This window comes from Clupea harengus, chromosome 22, assembly GCF_900700415.2.
Source record: "Clupea harengus chromosome 22, Ch_v2.0.2, whole genome shotgun sequence".
NCBI classification, from domain to species: domain Eukaryota; kingdom Metazoa; phylum Chordata; class Actinopteri; order Clupeiformes; family Clupeidae; genus Clupea; species Clupea harengus.
The window spans coordinates 7,212,322-7,233,043 of record NC_045173.1 but is presented as its reverse complement, the minus strand read 5'-3'; the positions used below and the strand labels follow the sequence as shown (position 1 = coordinate 7,233,043).

The 20,722-nt window shown below is 42.1% G+C and overlaps 2 protein-coding genes across 3 annotated transcripts; both read right to left on the bottom strand.

The window, feature by feature from the left end:
• Nucleotides 1-93: 93 nt before the first annotated feature.
• msmo1 (methylsterol monooxygenase 1) lies at nucleotides 94-9,609 on the bottom strand. 2 transcript variants are annotated; one of them, XM_031559631.2, is made up of 6 exons: nucleotides 9,497-9,609; nucleotides 8,564-8,834; nucleotides 7,906-8,054; nucleotides 6,120-6,246; nucleotides 3,428-3,582; nucleotides 94-873 (listed from the first exon to the last, which is right to left on the bottom strand). In XM_031559631.2, exons 2-6 carry the CDS (start codon nucleotides 8,816-8,818, stop codon nucleotides 693-695), a joined length of 867 nt encoding a protein of 288 aa, XP_031415491.1. In that variant the 5' UTR covers nucleotides 8,819-8,834; nucleotides 9,497-9,609; the 3' UTR covers nucleotides 94-692. The 2 variants fall into 2 exon arrangements, with proteins under 2 accessions (XP_031415491.1, XP_012686787.2); XM_012831333.3 differs by lacking the exon at nucleotides 9,497-9,609 and having other exon boundaries at nucleotides 8,564-9,302.
• A 263-nt stretch (nucleotides 9,610-9,872) lies between these two features.
• Nucleotides 9,873-20,716, bottom strand: klhl2 (kelch-like family member 2). The gene is made up of 15 exons (XM_012831334.3): nucleotides 19,878-20,716; nucleotides 18,896-19,021; nucleotides 17,534-17,640; nucleotides 17,289-17,410; nucleotides 17,015-17,177; nucleotides 16,392-16,501; nucleotides 15,619-15,735; nucleotides 14,845-14,994; nucleotides 14,592-14,709; nucleotides 14,149-14,346; nucleotides 13,826-13,927; nucleotides 12,712-12,840; nucleotides 12,226-12,366; nucleotides 11,593-11,736; nucleotides 9,873-11,401 (listed from the first exon to the last, which is right to left on the bottom strand). Exons 1-15 carry the CDS (start codon nucleotides 19,946-19,948, stop codon nucleotides 11,373-11,375), a joined length of 1,827 nt encoding a protein of 608 aa, XP_012686788.2. The 5' UTR covers nucleotides 19,949-20,716; the 3' UTR covers nucleotides 9,873-11,372.
• Nucleotides 20,717-20,722: the final 6 nt, after the last annotated feature.

Sequence of the window (20,722 nt, the reverse complement as noted above, 5' to 3'; positions counted from 1 at the left end):
TAAGGTGACATCAAAATTCGGAATATGGTGAACAACCGAAGTATGATGTAGTCGTCAGCTTAGAAGACCAGGATACAAATACAGAGGCTGAAATACAATTGGTATCAAGTCTTTATTTTCATTCCAGCGCAAGGAAAACTACAAATTGGACATTTAAATGAAAATGTGGCCAGTCCTTCCACATTATCTCAGTCAGTAACATTTGAAGATTACAACCACGTTTCAAACGGGTTATATCTCGTACCTTCTGAAAGATTGTAAGGCCTATGTGGAGTCAAACTCAAAATGCAAAAAGTCCTATAATGCAAAAACTTCAATCTAAAAATCACCATCTTGTTTTATTTTCTCAAGGGGCGAGGTAAAAGAAATAATAGATGGAATGTAAAGTGCTCAGAAATCACACCACTGCAAGCTTCTGTGCCCATGCTTCTCAGCTGTTAGCATGCCTCAGTGGGTTAATGACATAGTGTTAGGTGGTGTTAGGATCACACAAATCCAGGAATCAGTTAAGCCTCACAATAATACAAACTTGCATTTGTGAACCTTCTCTGCTCGTATCGTCATACTCTTCCATTTACTCACATACACTTGTCCCGTTGTATTTTCCCTCATTCACTCACTCACTCACTCACTCACTCATTCATTCACTCACAAGTCTCGCCATCTTTCCACTCACTTCCACTCAAACACCCTCACTGCTGTTTCTGTTTCTGCTGATGTTTGTGGAACTGGGCATCTGTGTTGAAGAGCTTGTCCCACCAGGTGAAGGTGGACCCATAGTTCCCAACGAAGTTCATGTGGTGGAAGTCATGGAAACGAGCCCCAGCGTAGAAGGGGATCAGGTGCAGAGGGTTCAGAGGAATGTCATAACCACTGCAAAGGAATAACACTGTTAGAAACAGGAAAGAGCAAACACACACACACAAACACACACACACATTTGCATAGATATAGAGATATCTGCAAACATGCTCATTTCTGGGCTGAGAAACAATGGAACAATCTTGCATGCTCCATAAATTCTTGGAGAACTAAGTAATGTTATCCAATCATGATGATCACAGACATTTCACCTTCATTTATAAAATAACTTTGCCATTGGATGAAGTTAAAAAATAAAATAGATACTGATGAAGCATATGGTAACCACATAATGGTAACTATGGTAACCCATTTGCATGTCCTGGGATACACATTTAATCGATTCCTAGAAGTTTTGGGGGTAAGATCATGGGCCTCATTCTCGAACGCAGTTAAGAAGAATTTAAGAGGAATTGGATTTAGGACAACATTCGGCATTCATGAAAGTTCTCTCATCTGGGATTTGCTCTGAACTTCAGAAGACTTTCCGAACTCGAAATAGCAGTCGTAACTCGGCCAGAGTTTTCTCAAATGCGATTCCTTAAAAAACCACAAGATGGCCCCGTGGGCCATCTTGTGGTTTTTTGAGGAATCGCATTTAAGAAAACTCTCCGTGTTAATGAATTTGTGAGAAATCGTTGGTGATTGCGTTCACATCAACTCTACAGATCCTCGGATTAAAGTATCATTAACAATTACGTTTCACATGTAGGCCTATAGTCATGATTCTACGAGGCACCGTGATGTCATAAAATAAATAAAAGGACTACACCGGAATGCTGCGCTCGTCTAGTGAGCGTCGTTTGGCACTGCCGTCTGTGCAAGTACGGCAATCCAGAATTTTCAAGTAGTTCCACGTTGGTGGAACGAACTGCCTAGCACTACCAGAGCAGGCGCGTCCCTCTCTACCTTTAAGAAGCTTTTGAAGACCCAACTCTTCAGAGAGCACCTCCCTTCCTAACTGGCACTTCGACTAGTGCTTAACTTGCACTTATAGCAGTTACATTCCTGCACTTCGTTTTTATTTCCTATTTCGTTTTTCTATTTCTTATGTAAAGTAGTATTTATTGTTACACTAGGTCTCTATTGCTCGTAGCTTGACTGTTCTATCCCTTGTACGTCGCTTTGGACAAAAGTGTCTGCTAAATGACTAAATGTAATGTACACGAAACCGCTTTGACATGACTCGTTTACGAGTTGCTTTCGTGTAGATTCGGTCGATTCCGACTGCACACGTCACTACGGTTGCGTGCCCTTATAAGGAGCTGGCAGGGCGTGTATGTATGCAAATTCAGGAGCACGAGAACGCGCTTTCAATTTAAGAAAACTCTTCCGGGGGAGCACAGCCCAGACAACTTCTGCTGCGTAGGACCGCATTTTCAAGCGTGCATGAATTTGGCGGATGTCTTTTGCTTACGTTGTTTTTCCGAAGCCCGTAAGAAACATTTCAGAAGAAACTTCAGAAAATGTTCGAGAATGAGGGCCAATGTACATATCCTTTTGCACAAATGTGCAAAGGTGTACAAAAAATGTTCTACATAATGAGAAATTGCTGTGCACAAGTGAATAGATGATGTGAACGTTTAACAAACAGTTTTGAGGATTTTAATTCTGATCTTAGAAATGTACCAAAGTGACTGACTGAAAGATATTCTGAATCAAAACGTCATGGCATGAGCTTCTGACAATATCACCCACCTCGCCACAGACACAAACCAGACAGATATAAAGATTCATGATCTCATGCAAAAATGTGAATACAAAGTTCAAGAAATATATGTTACTATAATTTTGTGCAATGTTAATTTTGTCCTAATCATATACAGGAATACATTTTTTGTAGTTATACGCAGGAAAATATGTTAACTTCCCACAGAGGCCAATCCTGTCACTGTCACATGCAAGTACTCATAGCCAGCAACCTAACCAATATAACAACTGCCCAACCATCGATCCTGCGTAGCAGGATTTAACAATAACACATAACTGGTTGGGACACAACTTTGGTGCTGGTACAGAAAAACTCAGTAAAATGTGTGACACTCCACAAAATTACAAATGAATTATACGCAAATGCTCAGGTCCTTGAGACATGGACCATTTTCAAGAAAAAGATGTCCAAGACCAGCATATCTACACAGAACAATTAATTAATTGATGAAAAACTATTCTTAGAAATAAGGAACATTTTGTTAATAAACAGCTACATGAATGCATCAACAGACCAACTGTATATATACTCATTTATTATATTATATATATATATCATTATTTATACTCAATACCCATTTTACTGCATAAATCAATACATAAACCAAACAGATTAAAATTAACACATATGGCATAGATATAACCTCACACACCAGAGCTGCAAAAAATGTACAACATTGTAATTTTTTAAATCTCCATAAGATGGCAGTACTGCAGTTTCTTTTTTCAAATTCTCCCAGGCCTTTATAAGTCTAACTGCTACTTTATGAATGCAGGACATAGTGACAATTTCCAGTCTGGTAGCACTGCAACATCCATTTACACTTAAAAAGAATGCGAGAGAAATGGTATTTACCTGTGTACATCAATGGTCTCCAGCAGTCTGAAGGTGACCCAGGCCCAGAGCAGCACCACATGGTTGCAGAACACCATAATGCCAATGAAGAATCCAGAGCCCAGAATCAGAGTCTCCAGAGGGTGGGCATATTCAGCCTGCATCCCGAAAGGAGACTGAACATACACACAATATACACACACAAACACACACACACAAGAAAAAAAGTTTACATTTAGGTTACACTAGTGTGCCTCAGGTGACGCACACACACACACACACACACATATATGAAACATGTTTACATTTAGGTTACACTGGTGTCCCTCAGGTGACACACACACACACACACACACACACACACACACATATATGAAACATGTTTACATTTAGGTTACACTAGTGTCCCTTAGTGTCCCTCAGGTGACGCACACAGACACACACACACACACACACACACACACACACACATACAGTCTTGGACAAAAATATTGGCACCCCTGCACTTCTGTCAGATAATGTACCAATTCTCCCAAAAAAAATTCGCAATTACAAATGCTTTGGTATTCACATGTTGATTTCTATTGTTTGCATTGGAGCAACGCAAAAAAGCAGAGAAGAAAAGCCAAATCTGACATGATTCCAGACACATCTCCAAAAGTGGACTGGACAAAATTATTGGCACCTTTTCAAAATTGTAGGAAATAATTGTATTTCAAGCATGTAATGCTCCTTTAATTTGTATTTAAACTCACCTGTGGCAAGTGACGGATGCTGGTAATATAGAATTAAAATGGAGCAAAGTTGACTCAACCTTTGTGTTGTGTGTCTGTGTGTACCACACTGAGCATGGAGAAAAGAAAGAAGAGCAAAGAATTGTCTGAGGATTTGAGAACCAAAATTGTAGAAAAGCATGGACAATCTTAAGGCTACAAGTCCATCTCCAGAGATCTTAATGTTCCTGTGTCCACTGTGTGCAGTGTCATCAAGAAGTTTACAGCCCATGGCATTGTCACTAATCTCCCTGGATGTGGAAGGAAGAGAAAAATTGATGACAGAATGCAACAAAAGATTGTTCGAATGGTGGATAAAAAACCTAGAACAACTTCCAAAAAAATTCAAGCTGCCCTGCAGACACAGGGTACAACAGTGTCAGCTCGCACTACCCGTCGCCATCTGAATGAAATGGGACTCTATGGTAGGAGACCAAGGAGGTCCCCACTGCTGACACAGAGACATAAAAAAGCCAGACTGGAGTTTGACAAAACCCTCCTGGGGAAGCCAAAATCATTTTGGGAGAACGTCCTGTGGACAGATGAGACCAAAGTCGAGCTTTTTGGTAAAGCACATCATTCTACTGTTTACAGAAAACGGAATGAGGCTTTCAAAGAAAAGAACACAGTCCCTACAGGCAAATATGGTGGAGCTGGACCGATGTTTTGGGGCTGCTTTGCTGCTTCTGGAACCCTGCCTTGACTGTGTGCATGGCATCAGGAAATCTGAGGACTACCTAATCATTTTTGGGCGCAATGTAGGGCCCAGTGTCAGAAAGCTGGGTGTCCGTCAGAGGACATGGGTCTTCCAGCAGGACAATGACCCATGGCACACTTCAAAAAAGCACCCAGAAATGGTTAAGACAAAGCACTGGAGAGTTCTGAAGTGGCCAAGATAAGTCCAGATCTTAATTCCATAGCACAACTGTGGCATGATCTCAAAACAGTAGTTGGGAGAAGGCACCCATCAAATGTGAGAGACCTGGAGCAGTTGGCAAAAGAAGAGTGGTCCAAAATTCAAGTAGAGAGGTGTAAGACACCTCATTCATGGTTACAGGAAGCGATTGATTTCAGATATTTTAATTTTTTTATTTTTAAGGGTGTGCTACCCATTATTAAGTTGAGGGTGCCAATAATTTTGTCCAGTCCATTTTTGGAGTTTTGTGTGGAATCAAGTCAGATTTGGCATTTTTTCTCAGATTTTTTGTGTTTTTCTAATGCAAACTAAATAAATAAACATGTGAATACAAAAGCATTTGTAATTGCAACAATTTTCTGGGAGTAGTGGTGCATTATCTGACAGAAGTGCAGGGGTGCCAATCTTTTTGTCCATGACTGTATATATATATATATATGAAACATGTTAACATTTAGGTGAAGGTCACTCTCCTGAAAGGACAGCCATTTTTATTATATTTTTGTCAAGGTGTTCAAAGATTGGGTAATTGGATTTAAATTGGTTTGCTTAATTTCTGTATATATTTCCCACTGTGAAGAAGAAAGTTCTCCTCCATCTCCCTGCCTGTCTGGAACTGACCACATCCTAATTTGGCAGCCAGGTTTTTCTATATGTCTACCTGTTTCCACTGCAAGGCTATGGTCACTAAGCCTGCACTGGCCTCTGCTTCATATCTCAGACAGAGACATCAATTTTCAATCTCTTTTTAGGAGACTATTTTCACCCTCCCTCTTTCTCTCTCTCTTTTAGAGGATGTGTACTATGTGTACCTGTTTCCACTACAAGGTTTTGGTCACAAAGCCTGTTGGTTAGGATTTACTTCTGTTTTGTGTCTACGACAGAGAGGAGATACTCTGCCAATTTCTACTCTCTTTTTAGGACAGTATCTTTACTCTCTCTCTCAGTATGTGTGTGAATCTGGTTTGTGTGTGTGTGTGTGTGTGTGTGTGTGTGTGTGTGTGTGTGTGTGTGTGTTACTCACAGTGAACTCATGGTGGACTTTATGGATGAATTTGTAGATACTACGATGATGCAAAGCTCGGTGGAGGAAGTAATGCCAGGTGTCTTCAATCACAGCACAGCCAAAACACTGGGCTAGCAGGAGCGGCCTTCAAAAGAGTTCAAAAGGACAAATTTGTTACCAGTTTGAAGAGTAAGCTCAACAATCACTTTAGACCTCTTTATTCAGAGCAGCAGTAAGGACTTTTTGTCTAAAATTTGTGAGCTGACTACCTGAAATGCATGCAAACACCTTGCAAACACCAACAACAGCACAGTTGGTGTGGATAGAAACTTGCTAGCAAATACAGTAAGCCTATATCAAAATGAAGATGGTATCAAAACTGGCCTACTGTTGCTTTAAATCATGTCTAAATCATGAATCCTTGCTTTAAATGATGCCTAAAGGCCCGTTCACACAGCCGACAATAACTATAAAAACTTAAACTTATCATCGCTGCAGTGCATAAGAACGGCAACATATACACATCACATTATAACAATAACAACATGAAAAACGTTATAGTTGGTCATCACTTTCAGAGCAATTGTGTGACGTATAGAAACACTGACAGTCAATCAGAATCCATCGAATTTAAAAGGCGTCACATTAAAGCCATATTATACTTCTGAGCTCCCCCTAAGTTGTGTAGTGTAGTTCACTTTTACACTGCTGCGTAAAAAGAAATTGTGCTTTGAGAACCCCTAATGAACAGTGGTACACGTGCAGTTTGTTGACAAGCTGAAGGATATGGAACTGGCAAAGACAACGCCAGAAGCCAAAGAAGAATGGAGTAATATTACAAGATTTTACACAAATATGACTACGAAAAACTACAAATCTCTGTGACACAGGGATGACACTGATAAGGTTACAGTCTACGTCGCATTCTTTCATAAATAACATTGGCAGGTATGATGAAAAACTAGCGAGTCAACTTTCCTTACACAGCCAAAGCAAGCGCAACACAAGACATAGCAAGACAGCAAATAAGTTATTACTGACTAGTCCAACAGAAGGAAGGCCAGCTCTGCATCTGACTTTTTTTCTCTTTTAGCTCTGGCCAACGAGTAAAGGCTGTTCTGTCTCTTGCTCGGTTATTCTCTCTTTCACTTTTCCTTGCTTCCTCCAACAAAGTCTTACTTCTTCATCACCGCTGCCATGATGTCCATACAGAGAATACCTGCCAATGGTATTTATGAAAGAATGCGACGTAGGCTAGCTTCTTCTTATAGCTAGCAGAAAGGTCTAGTTGTTGTTGTGTGAGCTGGTGCCATAAAGCATTACGTAGTTCTCCCGAGAGGTGTCGCACCCTGTCCACTAGAGTTACATTGCAATACCAGATGTACCAGGCGTGCAGTGGCAGTGGCACAGACGCCAATCTCCGTATTACAAGTCTGTGTACCACCAAAAAGATTTTGAAGCTGTTATTTTAAGGTAAAATTGTTACATAATGTTGCTTTAAAACACGAATGAGATGTCTTCCTTACCGCCGTTCAGTGTGGACGCCCATATCGTTATAGTTACTGTTGTTGTAATAGTTATCATTGGTGGCGTGGACAGATCTTTATTCATGAATATTGGACTTGTGTCTCTTTCTATGATACCGAGTTGGGATTCCAAAGTGAGATTAGACCCTGATTGTTTTGACATGGCCATCATATAGGCCTTGGGTTGCCTATGTGAGATTGTGTGTGTGTGTGTGTGTGTGTGTGTGTGTGTGTGTGTGTGTGTGTGTATGTGTGTGTGTGCACGCGCCTGCTCTCACCATCGGGGCATTGAGTCCCAGTCATAAGGGATGTTGAAGAACTCAGTGAAGTAGTAAGTTCCACAGATCAGAGGCAGCTGGATGCAGAAGTGATTGAAGAGCAGCATCTTGAAACACTTCCACTGTTTCTCCCATGTCTCAGGTTTATCCTACACACACACACACACACACACAGGAGCCATGTCACGGGTTTGTAAAGTCATAGACCAACTCATTTTCACAGTGCAGGAAAGATATACTCCTAAATGGCACCTGTATTAATAAATAAATAAAATCTTCCAACCATCTAATTTTCATATTTAAGTCCAGAAGCCCCAGAAAAATGCAAGTGTGTGTGATAATCAGTGCAACAAAAGTAACAAAAATGTGTTTCCTGGATTCTAACATTTCTGGTGATGAAATGTTCCAGCTGTTCTGTAACAGAGGCCATTGAATAGTTTGTGACAATTCTATTAATGGCCATTGTATAAGAAGTTATATATTTATATATAATAGAAGTATATGTTTAGTATATATTTATAGAAGTATAATTTCAGCATGCAGTAACTTTGGCATAACGTAAATACAATACTGTATTATTTCTAGACACACAAGGGTCCAAGAGCTATGAAGAAGACAACAGGCCTATTTAGTCCACTGCATTTGCAGTCCTGCTTACCTGCTGAATCTTGTACTTCTGCAGGAAGGGGAGGAACTGGAAGATGAAGCCAGGCAGGCAGAAAAAGAAATAGATGAACTCATGCACAATCAGCGAACCCCAGGTAGCAATCTGGAACTTGGTGTAGCTCTGCAGTATATGGTTCCATGCCTGCTCTAGTGGCAGCTGCAGAGGGTTCTCTGGCAGAACCGAGTCCACATAGTCCACCGCCAGAAGTGCAGAGGACAAGATTGTTGCTGTTTCATTCACCTCCATGACTGAGGAACAAGAACTATAGGGAAAGAGTGTGTGATTTGAGCATGAGTTAATAGAGTTGATCTTTCGGGTGTACATGCAAACCACAAATTACTTATTTCGGGCCGAATTATCAGTCTGAGCACATCATTTCGAGATCCAATCATGTTTATAACAGTAATGTTCTTCATACTGGTGATCTGAAAGCATCTTTCACCGACAGATGAAAAGGTGAGGTGGAGCTCATCGTGTAAAGAAAGCTGTCCATCAACTAAGCGATGCGATGAACTTTACTAATTAATGTAGACTATGAACAAAACGTCAACCCAGTAGATTATATTGAGATCATATTGAATTAATGGATTCTTGAAACGTCCTCCTTGCGTTTAGTTAAAATGTCTGCAAGATTGGAAGGTGGTATTGTATAGCTTGTATATTATAGTACAGTATCAGTTTAAGATATCTACATCTTGATCATGGTTGCGTAAGGAGGCTGGCTATGTACACCACGAATACTAAACACTGAACTTCTGATTGGAAATTATGGTATAAAATAACGACCTATATTGCCTTGTTTTCAGCCGTCGTTCTGCACGCAACGCGCAAGCCTAAACTGCCCGGAAGTACTGTTTTATAATTAATATCCACATTCATTGGAGTAAGTTCCTAAGGAGAAAAAATATCATTACCGGTACTTACCTCTGCACAGTTACATCTACCTGAAAACAATACAAGCAGCGCGATTAATGACGAATAACTTCAAGGCAAGGGATTGGATGAGGTAAGAGGAGACACACGTCACGAAGCAGAAAAAGCGCGTCGATTGGAGAGCTGTATGGAGTGATGCTAGTAAGACGGTGAGTTGCTGGAGCAACAGCCAATCAGGAATGAGTTAGTCTTTCATAACCTGCACATTTTGTAAGGAGAGGGTAACGCAGAGAAAAAGACGGTGGAGTGGTTTGGGCGGGCCATATGCAGGGGAGGTGTCTTGTATTGTACTGACTGTTCTGTAACAACTTCCATGTCTCTAAACCATGACATTGGGAAACCACTCACGTATATAGGCCTACGCTAACTAGCGCACGAACGCAGTAGGCATAGTTGGACACTATGGCACTAAAAAGTCTTGCAATGGATTTGGTTGAATCATTTGGTCCATTAAAGTATCTTTGCTTTTAGAAGTAACCCAAGACGGCGTTCACACAATTATTCAGATTTCACTCACACAGAGATGAGATTTGTTTACCAGAAGCGTATTTATTATATTATTTTAAAAAGAAAAACAAGTTATGAAACAATTCAAAAAGCAAAACACAAACATTCCTTTATACACAGACATAGAACTGCAAGTTATCTTATCATAACAATTTATCATTAAAAATACAAAACAATAGTAGATAAATAGATAGTTAGACAAGAAAGAAAGGAAGAAAGGACATTAATAGAGGTTTGGTCATTTTCAGCAGAGGTGGCATATACTTCACATCACATTCATAATTTCACTGATTTTACAGCAGCATTAAAACAAGTAGGAATGAAAGTACACAAACACACAGTGTAGGGCCATGCAGATGCATCTCCTATGCAGGGCAACCGGAGGTATGGCACAGTTTACCGCATGCTCAAAACACATTCGCATTTTTAAAACACACCAATGGAGCGTCTGTACAGGCACAGGTTGGAAGGGAACAATGGCATAATCATAAGAAGCTAACAGAGCAGCGGCTGCAATATTCTGCATTAAGACCTGCTACCAAAGTCAGTTTGGCAAACGAACTCTTGAAATGTGCTGGCTCGTTTCATTCCCCTTCACTAGTGGTTATTTACTCGGAGGCAAAAAGAACAGCAACACAGAAATGTTACATCATTTACACGTCAGTGTCCAGTGGTTTTCTGCCAAAGCAGACAACGGCCGTGTCAGTTAAATACAGAATCTGACTGGTGCAAATGTTATCCGGCTCGATTACACGTTATATTACACACGCAAAGCATATCAGCGTTGAGTAAAATGATCTTCGCGTCCATCGATCCTGCACAAAAAAAAGATGACCAAAGACCACAGACTAAGGTCTCTCTACGGTCTTGAGGCTCAGTGTGTTCAGGTGACAGTTCAACTGCAGTTAGGAATATGTTCAACAACCAACCGGAGTTCTGTCAGAACTCCTTCTTCAGTGCTCCGCCTGCTAAGTGCAATAATCCTCATCAACACTCCCAGAACAGATATAGAGAGAAAGAAATGAAAGAGATAGGGGAACAGAGAGGAAGCCAAAATAAATAGGAAATAAAGAGAGAGGTAAAAGGTGAAAGGAAGAGATGAGGAGGAAATGTGATTTACACGATGAAAAGAAAAACATGAGGACAGAGGGAGATATTGAGAATTAGGGAAAGAGTAAGACAGAAGGGGAGGGGGAGAGAGAGGAAGAGAGAGAAAGAGAGCGAGAGAGCGAGAGAGCAATCATCTCTGCACAGTCCTCTGTTGAGGCAGCTCCCGGAAGAAGTTACAGCCTCCAAGTGAGCCTCAGCCAAACTGAGTCAAACTGAGTGAGTACAGTACCAGCAGCAGACGTCAGCTACTTCACAATGGCTTATCGATCACCGACACACCTAGAGCACACACACACACACACACACACACACACACACACACACACACACACACACACACACACACACACAGAGGGGGGGTGGGTATAGATATGTGATTAGTATTTTAATCTGTAATGCACTAACAGGTTCTTAATTCCCCTCCCTTGGTTGTCAATCTGCAGCGTCGGAGCCCTTCCTGCCCCCCTCACCAGCGTAGCTGCGTCCCGTGCTCATGCAGGTGGGCAGCAGGGTCCACTTATCAGTGCTGGGGTTGTAGAACTCCACCGAGGCCAGATTACACGAGCCGTCGTCCCCTCCCACCACGTACAGCACATTATTGACCGCGCACACACCTAAACACACACAGTGAACTATGTGAGACAGACATCGTGTACTATTATCTGCTGGGTAAGTAAAGAATGTGTCTGTATGCAGTGACACATTTACCCATTGAGCCATATAGCAAGTGAGTTGAACAGATGATACAATGTTTGGTCAAATATTTGACCAACATTGTGTGTGTGTGTGTGTGTGTGTGTGTGTGTGTGTGTGTGTGTGTGTGTGTGTGTGTGTGTATATATGTGTATGCACAAGCAAATAGCCAAATACGGCTCTGTGTCAGCAATCATAGGCAGTCTGCATATATGGAGAAGGCGCTGCCATCTCTACCCCTGATATGACTGTATTCATCTACTGATTCACTTGGATGTAAATACTTGCACAGTGTTTGTGTTGTTGTGTGAGACATAATAGGCTCTTTACTAATATTTGGATACTGTGGTGTTGTAATCAGTATTGGTCATTCCAAATAAATTAATCAAATGTGTGTGTGTGTATCTTACCTGCATTCCTGCGGCACATGTTCATGTCTGCCACCTGTTTCCAGGTGTTGCTGACCGAGTCGTACATCTCACAGCTCTTACGCACCAGTGGCCCATCATGTCCGCCGACTGCATACAGCAAGCCCTTCAACACAGCCACACCTGCATACACACATATATTCATGCATGCATACACACAACTCATGTATGTCGTTCTATGTTTGTCTGAGCATGGACAGAAAGACAGTAGATGTGTCTCAGTTGAGAGTTTGTGAATATGTGTGGAAGGGGTGTGTGTAAGAGAGAGAGAGAGAGAGAGAGGGAATGAGAGAGGGAATGAGAGAGAGAGAGAGAGAGAGGGAAAGAGAGAGGGAATGAGATAGATAGATAGATAGATAGATAGATAGATAGATAGATAGATAGATGAGAAAGCGCGAGAGAGAGAGAGAGAGAGAGAGAGAGAGAGAGAGAGAGAGAGAGAGAGAGAGAGAGAGAGAGAGAAGCTACCTGCACCACTGCGGCGGGTCCCCATCTCTGCTATGTAGGTCCACTCATTAGTGTTTGGGTTGTAGGCCTCTACAGTACTTAGGCACTGGCGTGTTGCTCCATCATAACCTCCAATAGCATACAGGATTCCTGCCAAGGCAAAACGTTTGCATGTACTATACTGCATAGATAGATAGACAGGTGGCAAGGGAGGCAGACATTTAAGGTGGTAAGGGGAACAGTGCCTGTAAGTACGGCAGCATACGCCTACCACCGTCAAAAAGAACTTCTACAGCTAAGAAACCCATGTACATACTCTAACAGATTTTTCGGTGACTAACTATTTTGCTCAACGGGAAAATCAGTAGGTGTCAATAACAGTACTTGATATATTGGGGTGAAAAAACAAGCAAATATGGTAAGAAGCCCTCGTATGGTTACACTTATGCTCTGGTGCCGTGCGAACAGCACAAATTGAATTCTGACTTGGGCCACAAACAATAATGTCAAAACTGGGCTACCCAACATCTCGACCATTCATTGTCCTCCCAATCGGGTTACCCCAGCAACACCAGCTACCATAGTGAAGCTGTAACACCAAATTACCTGCTTTAACAAATCGCACACCAAATTTAACAACATTTTCTGCGTTTTAAGACGAGCCCCCATCTTTTTGCGGCCTGGATTAAAGGCCGCGATAAAAACTAGGGAGGACAATGCGGAAGGGTCTGTTTTAAACATTTAGAAAAATAAACAATCAGGTGTCCCAAAACCCCAGTGAGGTCCGAAAAACAACAGCCCCCTGCCACCAACAAGAGGAACGGAGTCCTTATAATATCACTAGTGAGACCTAATGAAGCTCAGGTGCATCTGCCACACCAACACCGTCAACTCGCCTGCAATGAGAGAGCCAAACAGACAAAGAAGGGCCTACAAAGACGTCACAGAACTTGCTCTCGGACAGGGACAGACCGACACTTGGTAAGACGGATGGTCTAAACATCACCACAGAATTAAATCTATCCCTGAACCAGACAAAAGAACAGCTCATGCTTCAGAACTGGTATGCATGGATATGTATGTGTGTGTGTGTATATATGTATGTGCGAGAGTGTGCATGTGTATACATTCATACCTCCAACCACTCCCACACCAACACTGCTCCTGCGTGTGTTCATGGGCTGGATGTGGAACCACTCATTGGCTTTAGCGTTATAGGCCTCAATCGTAGCCAGACCTGAGGAAGGCACCAGCACAATCCATCATCATCATCATCATCGCTTCTCAACACTGTCTTTTCCAATTGTAAATGCTGTGAAAGTTGAATGTGTAAGCTAGGTAGGTAATTTAGGCCTAATGCCTTGTCAGCCTATGGTTATGAATGTATTAGTGTTATTGTGTGTGTGTGTGTGTGTGTATGTGTGTGTATGTGTACATGTATTTTTGTGCTGTGTGTACCTGAGCTTCCATCGAAACCCCCAACAGCATACAGTAGCCCGTTGAGTACTGCTGCCCCCAGTGTTGAGCGGCGGTCCTGCATGCTGCTGACACAGCACCACTCATCCTTCACTGGGTCATACGAGTCCACAGTGCGCACCCGCAGAGAGCCATTAAAGCCCCCCACTGCATACACCATACCCCCCATATATACCACCCCTACACACACACACACACACGCAGGCACGCACACACACACACGCACGCACATGCACACGCACAACCACGCACACAAACAGCCCAATGGTGGGGAAGAGAGAGACATCATTTTAGTTTAGTAAGGGATAGCCATTGAAGGATTTAAACTATATATTCTCATTGACTTAATATCTTTCCTATTTGTGTGTGTGTGTGTGTGTGTGTGTGTGTGTGTGTGCATGTACGTGAGTCCATGTGTTGTTCACCTGCTCTACATCTTCTGGATGGAAGCTCAGCCACCTGGTACCAGCGATCCTCTTCAAAGTCATAACATTCCACACTGCGGATGGCTTTAGGAGCCTGGCCTCCCACCACGACCATCACCTATAAAAAACCCAACACACACACACAAACAAACAAACAAACAAACAAACAAACAAAGAGATATATTAATATACAGAGAACACAACAAACTGCCAACATGGGAATCCACATGCACACCACCGGCCCCACACATGCCTTGGGGTAGCTGACAGGAGTCCTCATGCGGGTTCTGATGGTCTTCATCATGGACCTCTGGTCTGCTGGCAGCAGGTGATACTTCATGGCCTCAATCAGGTAGTCTTTACATGCGCTGCTGTTCTTCACAAGGCTCTCCTCCTCCACTCTCTGCAATCCAACCCATAGACAGAAATGCATAAAGGGGTCAATTTGGGACCCTTTCCCCCAGACTGTCAAGGGGTAATACAAAAACTGGATGCAGCACGTGAAAGACACAGACCTAGATGTTTAATGAAAACTTCTAGGAATTTGCCTGGTGTGCTACCAGGGCGCCTTTTAAAAAAGGCCTTTTTCAGATGCCTCTGGCTGCTTGCATTTCAACCGCAGCTTGTTTCTCCATACATATATGGATACATTGGGACTTCCTCTTTGAAACTTTACATGAATAATGGTGGTATAATTTGAGTGCACTGAAATAGGAGGGCCAATATTCACAAGGCCATAGCTCAGTGCATCTTTAGAAAAGTTGCAAAGTTGCAGTAATAGTTTCTATAGTCTATATTCTTTTAATATGCATTTCTCATGTCTGAGATATTAATATTGAGGAAGCTTTTTCCCTTATTAAATACATTTTGGCAGATTTTGTACATAAGGTTTTTCGTTACCATTTTCAGTATACTGGATTCCATTTAGCAAATGAAAGGAAATGAACATTAATACCATGGATAGAAGATGAACACATATGTCTCGTTTTCTCTTGTTAGAACTGTCTGATTAAGGCCCCACACTTACCTGCACCAGGTACTCTTTAGAGAGCAGGGGCAGCCGAACATGTTCCATCAGATGAGCCATGTGTTCCTGCCGAACGTCCTTATCATGAGTAACCCAAGCTATGACTGCCTCAAACACCTACAAACACCCATAAATATACACACACACACACACACACGTACAGAGAGAGAGAGAGATCACTTAATGTATGAATCGATATTTAATAAATCAGAGTTTTAAAAATTGTAAAATTAAGATCCTATGGAATCTAATAACAGGCTTTGTACAAAAAACTAAAACAAAAAAAACAGACAAACAAACAAAAAAACACAAAGTCGTGTTACAAGGACAATTCTTAACACTACCTAAGGAAAAGGCCTGCCGGTTGTCATAGCAACACTTTTCCAAGTCCTTCACAGCGGATAGTCACCTGGCTGTTGCCTTGACAACAATTTAAATTACTGAGTTACTGTTACAACAGTTTCCTGGTCTGGATTATTAAAGGTCAAGAGCAGCAAACACATGCATGTGCTCCAGAACACGCATATGCTCCCATATGGACACAGAACATTAAGCTGTGCTGTGTATGTGTGTGTCACTGCAGAGCCTTTGTATGAGAACTATGACACACAAACAGAAAGACATATGCACATACACATTCCAAGACCCAAAAGTGGACTGACTAGCTTGATAGAGTTCTAAGTGGAGCCAAGATACCCAACATCAGGGCATAAGCCTGCCATAGCGAGCTTGAGTGGGAGGTGTGTATTTGTTTGGATGGTGAGTGTTGATACCTTCTCTTCAGAGGGAATGGTGAGTTTGTCACTGGCAATGAGACTGCACACCTGATCCATCCCCAGATTGAGAAACTCCTCACAATGAACTACCTCAGAGAAATGCTGTTCTGTAGGCAGGGAAGGGTAAATGGAGAGAAGAGAGAGAAGGGGGAAGAGAGATTTGAGATGCGAGATGGCAGTCCTTGGGCTTGACTGGGAAGAGGGAGTGGGGAATGGAACACTCAAATGCCCAAAACATTGCTAGCCTGATAAGTTTGTTTCTGTTTAGTTTCTTTCAACAACAACACACATTAATGGCAAAATAATTTATGAAATAATTGGTTGTTGCCATGGAAACTACCGAGGGATAACTGCCTCTACTAGAGTAAGCAAAGAAGAGAAAAACCGTACTCACGGCCGATTGACTAATCACATTCAGACCTTAACTGCTACACATAGAGTTTCTCACCTTCGCTCCCTCACGCGCAAAACATTTTGGGATATAAACACACTGAACTCTGCTCATACACAAAGAATTCCATAATGTCTACTCTCCATCTCATTGCCTCTCTCTTAAATTCCCTTTTTCTTTCCCTCTCATATTATGTGCAACACACACACCCACACCCACACCCACGTACCAGCATATGTGTTGGCCTGTGTGAGCAGATCGGTGCAGGCATGTAGGTCAGCAAAGGCCCTGATGCCCAGGCAGTTGGTCGGGTGGAGCTGAGAGCTCAAGAACTCACAGCACGCCTTCTTAACATCAGACAACTGCAGCAGCCCGGCAGCTGGCAACAACACCTGCAGAGCACGAATAGCTACTGAACAGACTTGACCCAACACTACTTTAAAAAGTGTGTGTGTGTGTGTCTGGAAGGTGTGTGTGTGTCTGGAGTGTGTATGATTGTGCACCTGTACATTCTCCTCCGTGACCTGAATCTCAGCGGTGTAAACATAGTCTATGAGCATGCCCAAGGTCCAGCCATCCATCTCCTTAATGCGCACTCGCTTCTGTTTGCTCTCACTCATCTCCCCTGAAACAAACACAAACAAAAGCCTGGGACACACACTCACTCACTCGGTGCTGGAGAACCATGTTCTGTGTCATAACGTGGGCACAGGCCAGTCAGTACAGATGAGAGAGAGAGGTGTCCAACCTGTGAACATGGCATGGAAGTATGGACTCCCAGCAGCCAGCACCACCCTGTGAGCGGAGATCTCCACGTCCTCAGCCACTATCACCACATCACACAGGAGGTTCTGACTGAGGGGGGGGGGGGGGGGGGGGGAGAGAAAGAGAGAAAAAAAAATTCAGAACTGTCAGAAAGACATACATATCAAATATCAACTCAACAGGTTTCAGGAGGACACCAAGAAATCACACTAATGTTAATGTTTCCAGTCATGTAGAAAGTGTCAAATATCATGTGTTAGACATACATTTTAACATCATGTGTTAGATATACATTTGTATTTCCCATCATGGTGGAAAATTGATTTAAATGTATACCCAAGATATTGCTAATGTAACAAATGGATAATATTATAATATTACTAAAAATTACTGATTTATGATGAATTACTCATTTTGAACTCCATGCCATTTTCAGGAATGATTACAGTCCTATTGATAAGCTCTCTTCACTTATCCTTAACCATGTTTTAAGAATACACCTTTATAATTGTGTTAGCATACCTAAGACCCACTGCTTTGTTCACCGAAACATGTAAATCCTTTGGTCTAAACTGGGAAAGGGACACAGACACTGAATTATGGATGCCTGAAAGTTACGGACAGAGTTTGGGGTGCTTGGATCAAGGCACAGAACAATGAGTGGCATGGAGCAGCTGATGAGATACTAGAGGACTGTTTGATGCACGATGGAGCAAATGCAATTGGATGGGCTCTAGTAAGGTGGAGATTTAAGTACAATAAAAAGAATAAGGAAGAAATCGTTACCACTATATTTTACATCTTAACCTGTGTTCATTGCTTGATTAGTGCTAATTCCACTATATTATACATCTTAACCTGTGTTAATTGCTTGATTAGTGCTGATTTCAGTATACTGCAATAATCTGAAGCACGCTTCTACTTTATGCAAACATTAAGTAGGAATCCAGATTACAGTTGTTGAAGGACTAGCAAGCACATTCATCAGATTTGAACCCTCATGTCCAACACATTTTCCAGCCTGAAAGCCTGAATATCATCAAATTTACAGATAGAAAGTAAAATGTCTGCAAAGTGTAACAGTAAAAACAGGAGGAATAATTTGATGAATGTTGGATTACTAGAAAATGATATGCAATGAAAAGCTCACTCTCCGCATATTGATTAATTTCTGATCAAGCTTCCAGAATGAATACAAGAAACATGGAAATTATAATAAAAAAACAAAAACACATTGAATTTTCTGGGTGATTCCAAACTTTTTATGTGCATGTGTGTGTGTGTGTGTGTGTGTGTGTGTGTGTGTGTGTGTGTGTGTTTGTTGGAGGGGGTGGTTGTGTTGTACCTGCGAAGTTCATTCATGACACGAAAGGCTTTCTTCATGTGGCGTGGGTTTATGGTGATAGGGCACTGTTTCTCGGAGATGTCATCCTTCAGCTCCTGGGGTTTGTGTGCACATAACTTGGTGCATCTGAAGAACATACACGAATAATTTGAGAAACTCAGAAACTAGTGGCATTGCTGAATGAAAAGTGTATCAGTTGTGTATTTTTAAAACTTTCAAAGCATCACCACAAGTTTGCTTGGAAATGTATTGTGTATATCTTATTTATATTTGGCATTGATGAGAAAGATGTGAAGACTAGTTGTTGACAAGAACGTTTTGATTCATACATAACTTTCACCACTGGTGTCCCCATAGCAATTCTGTTCATTACCCCCATGTGGTTGAGTTATGTGTACACAGAAGCTATGGATGTTAGATGTGTATGTCTTTGTTTGTACTATTGGGTTGCCTAAGAAATATAAAATCTGATACCTTCATGGCTCTTGTGTATTTATTTACCATGATGAGCCCTGCCTTCTAAATAAAGTTGCAGTGGTTTAGAAATGTATTGTTCTTGTTCTACCTAAGAACAACTAACATAATATACGACTGGCTTTGTATTAACTGGGCTGGTCAGGTCAACAGCTTAGTGCGTACGACAGGACCGGTAATTGCTAATAACGTTCAGTCAGAGCAACCACATTCGGGAGAGCATTTCCGAGGGTTGTCAGTGTATGACCATGATTTGTAAGATGTGGCCATCATGGGTACACAATTCCCTACCTCCACCCACACACTGGATCTCACCCACACCCACGTACACTAGCACCGCATAAGTGTCACAGTAATGTCAATTCATAACATCCCGTACATTCAAACACCCAAACAATGAGAAATCTTCGTGGAAAGACACATAGGTGTCTGAGTGAGAGTGAGAGAGTGTGAGTGTGAGAGAGAGAGAGAACGAGAGAGAGAGAGAGACAGACAGAGAGAGACTTACATTGGATGAATCTCCATTGTGTTGTTTCTCTTCAGGCCGTGGACACTGAACGCATTAACTTGCACCACCATTCCATCGCTCTTCTTACAAACCGAATACCTGATCCGTAATGCCGTGGCGATGAAACGCGCTCCAGTCCATCACGGACAGGCTACTATCGCTTTACCAACGCTTTACCAACTGCACACACAGTCGCACAGCTGCGGCAATACACGAAGTCTTCGGTTTCAACACAGCCAGGCACTTTCGCTTCTATTCTCTGGTTTAAACACTTGACAGTCTATGTTCTGCGATCAGACTGTAGCTGAAGCTCGTCTGTCAGGTATTTAACGTTGAACTGAACTAAGGTTACTTGTTATTTTTCCTTCAGTGATTGAAACGCAAAAACAAGGATGTGTGCGCAAAGACGGCTCCCCGGTGGCGAAAGGAGGCGCGAGGAGAACGCAGTAGCTCCCTCTGCTTGTGGAAGACTTGCACATAGAGTAGGCTACGACGTGAAGGCACTATGGCTTTCCATAGTCTCATAATAGCCACTCAAGTTACCCCGTGCTGTACGCCCGTGCACCTGAAGTGAGTCTAGCTCTATGAGAAAAGTAATCAGATACGTGTGTGACCCTCCTCTCTCCCTTTCCGTCTTCCACACCTACACCTCTATTAAATGATTAAACGAACAATTAAGATCCCATCAATATCTATATTAGTAGTGTGGTGTGATCTAGGGACTCACTACACAGAATAAGCTAACGTCAGCATACACTACAGGAAGACATATAACAGTTGTTTTAGGACTGCCAATGAAAGCGAATCTACATCCAACCGGCCAAGCTCCAATAGGCTACAGTTAC

Bases quoted from the DNA above. Each gene is read 5' to 3' on its own strand.
- klhl2 (XM_012831334.3), bottom strand. From the start codon at position 19,948: ATGGTGGTGCAAGTTAATGCGTTCAGTGTCCACGGCCTGAAGAGAAAC. The intron at 19,022-19,877 runs GTAAGTCTCTCT...TATGTTCTTCAG, and splicing joins ACAATGGAGATTCATCCAAT to ATGCACCAAGTTATGTGCAC. The intron at 11,402-11,592 runs GTGAGGGGGGCA...TGTGTGCTCTAG, and splicing joins CACGGGACGCAGCTACGCTG to GTGTGTCGGTGATCGATAAG.
- msmo1 (XM_012831333.3), bottom strand. From the start codon at position 8,896: ATGTACACCCGAAAGATCAACTCTATTAACTCATGCTCAAATCACACA. The intron at 8,055-8,563 runs GTAAGCAGGACT...GTGTGTGTGTAG, and splicing joins AGAAGTACAAGATTCAGCAG to GATAAACCTGAGACATGGGA. The intron at 6,247-7,905 runs GTGAGAGCAGGC...ACTCTTTTGAAG, and splicing joins TGGGACTCAATGCCCCGATG to GCCGCTCCTGCTAGCCCAGT.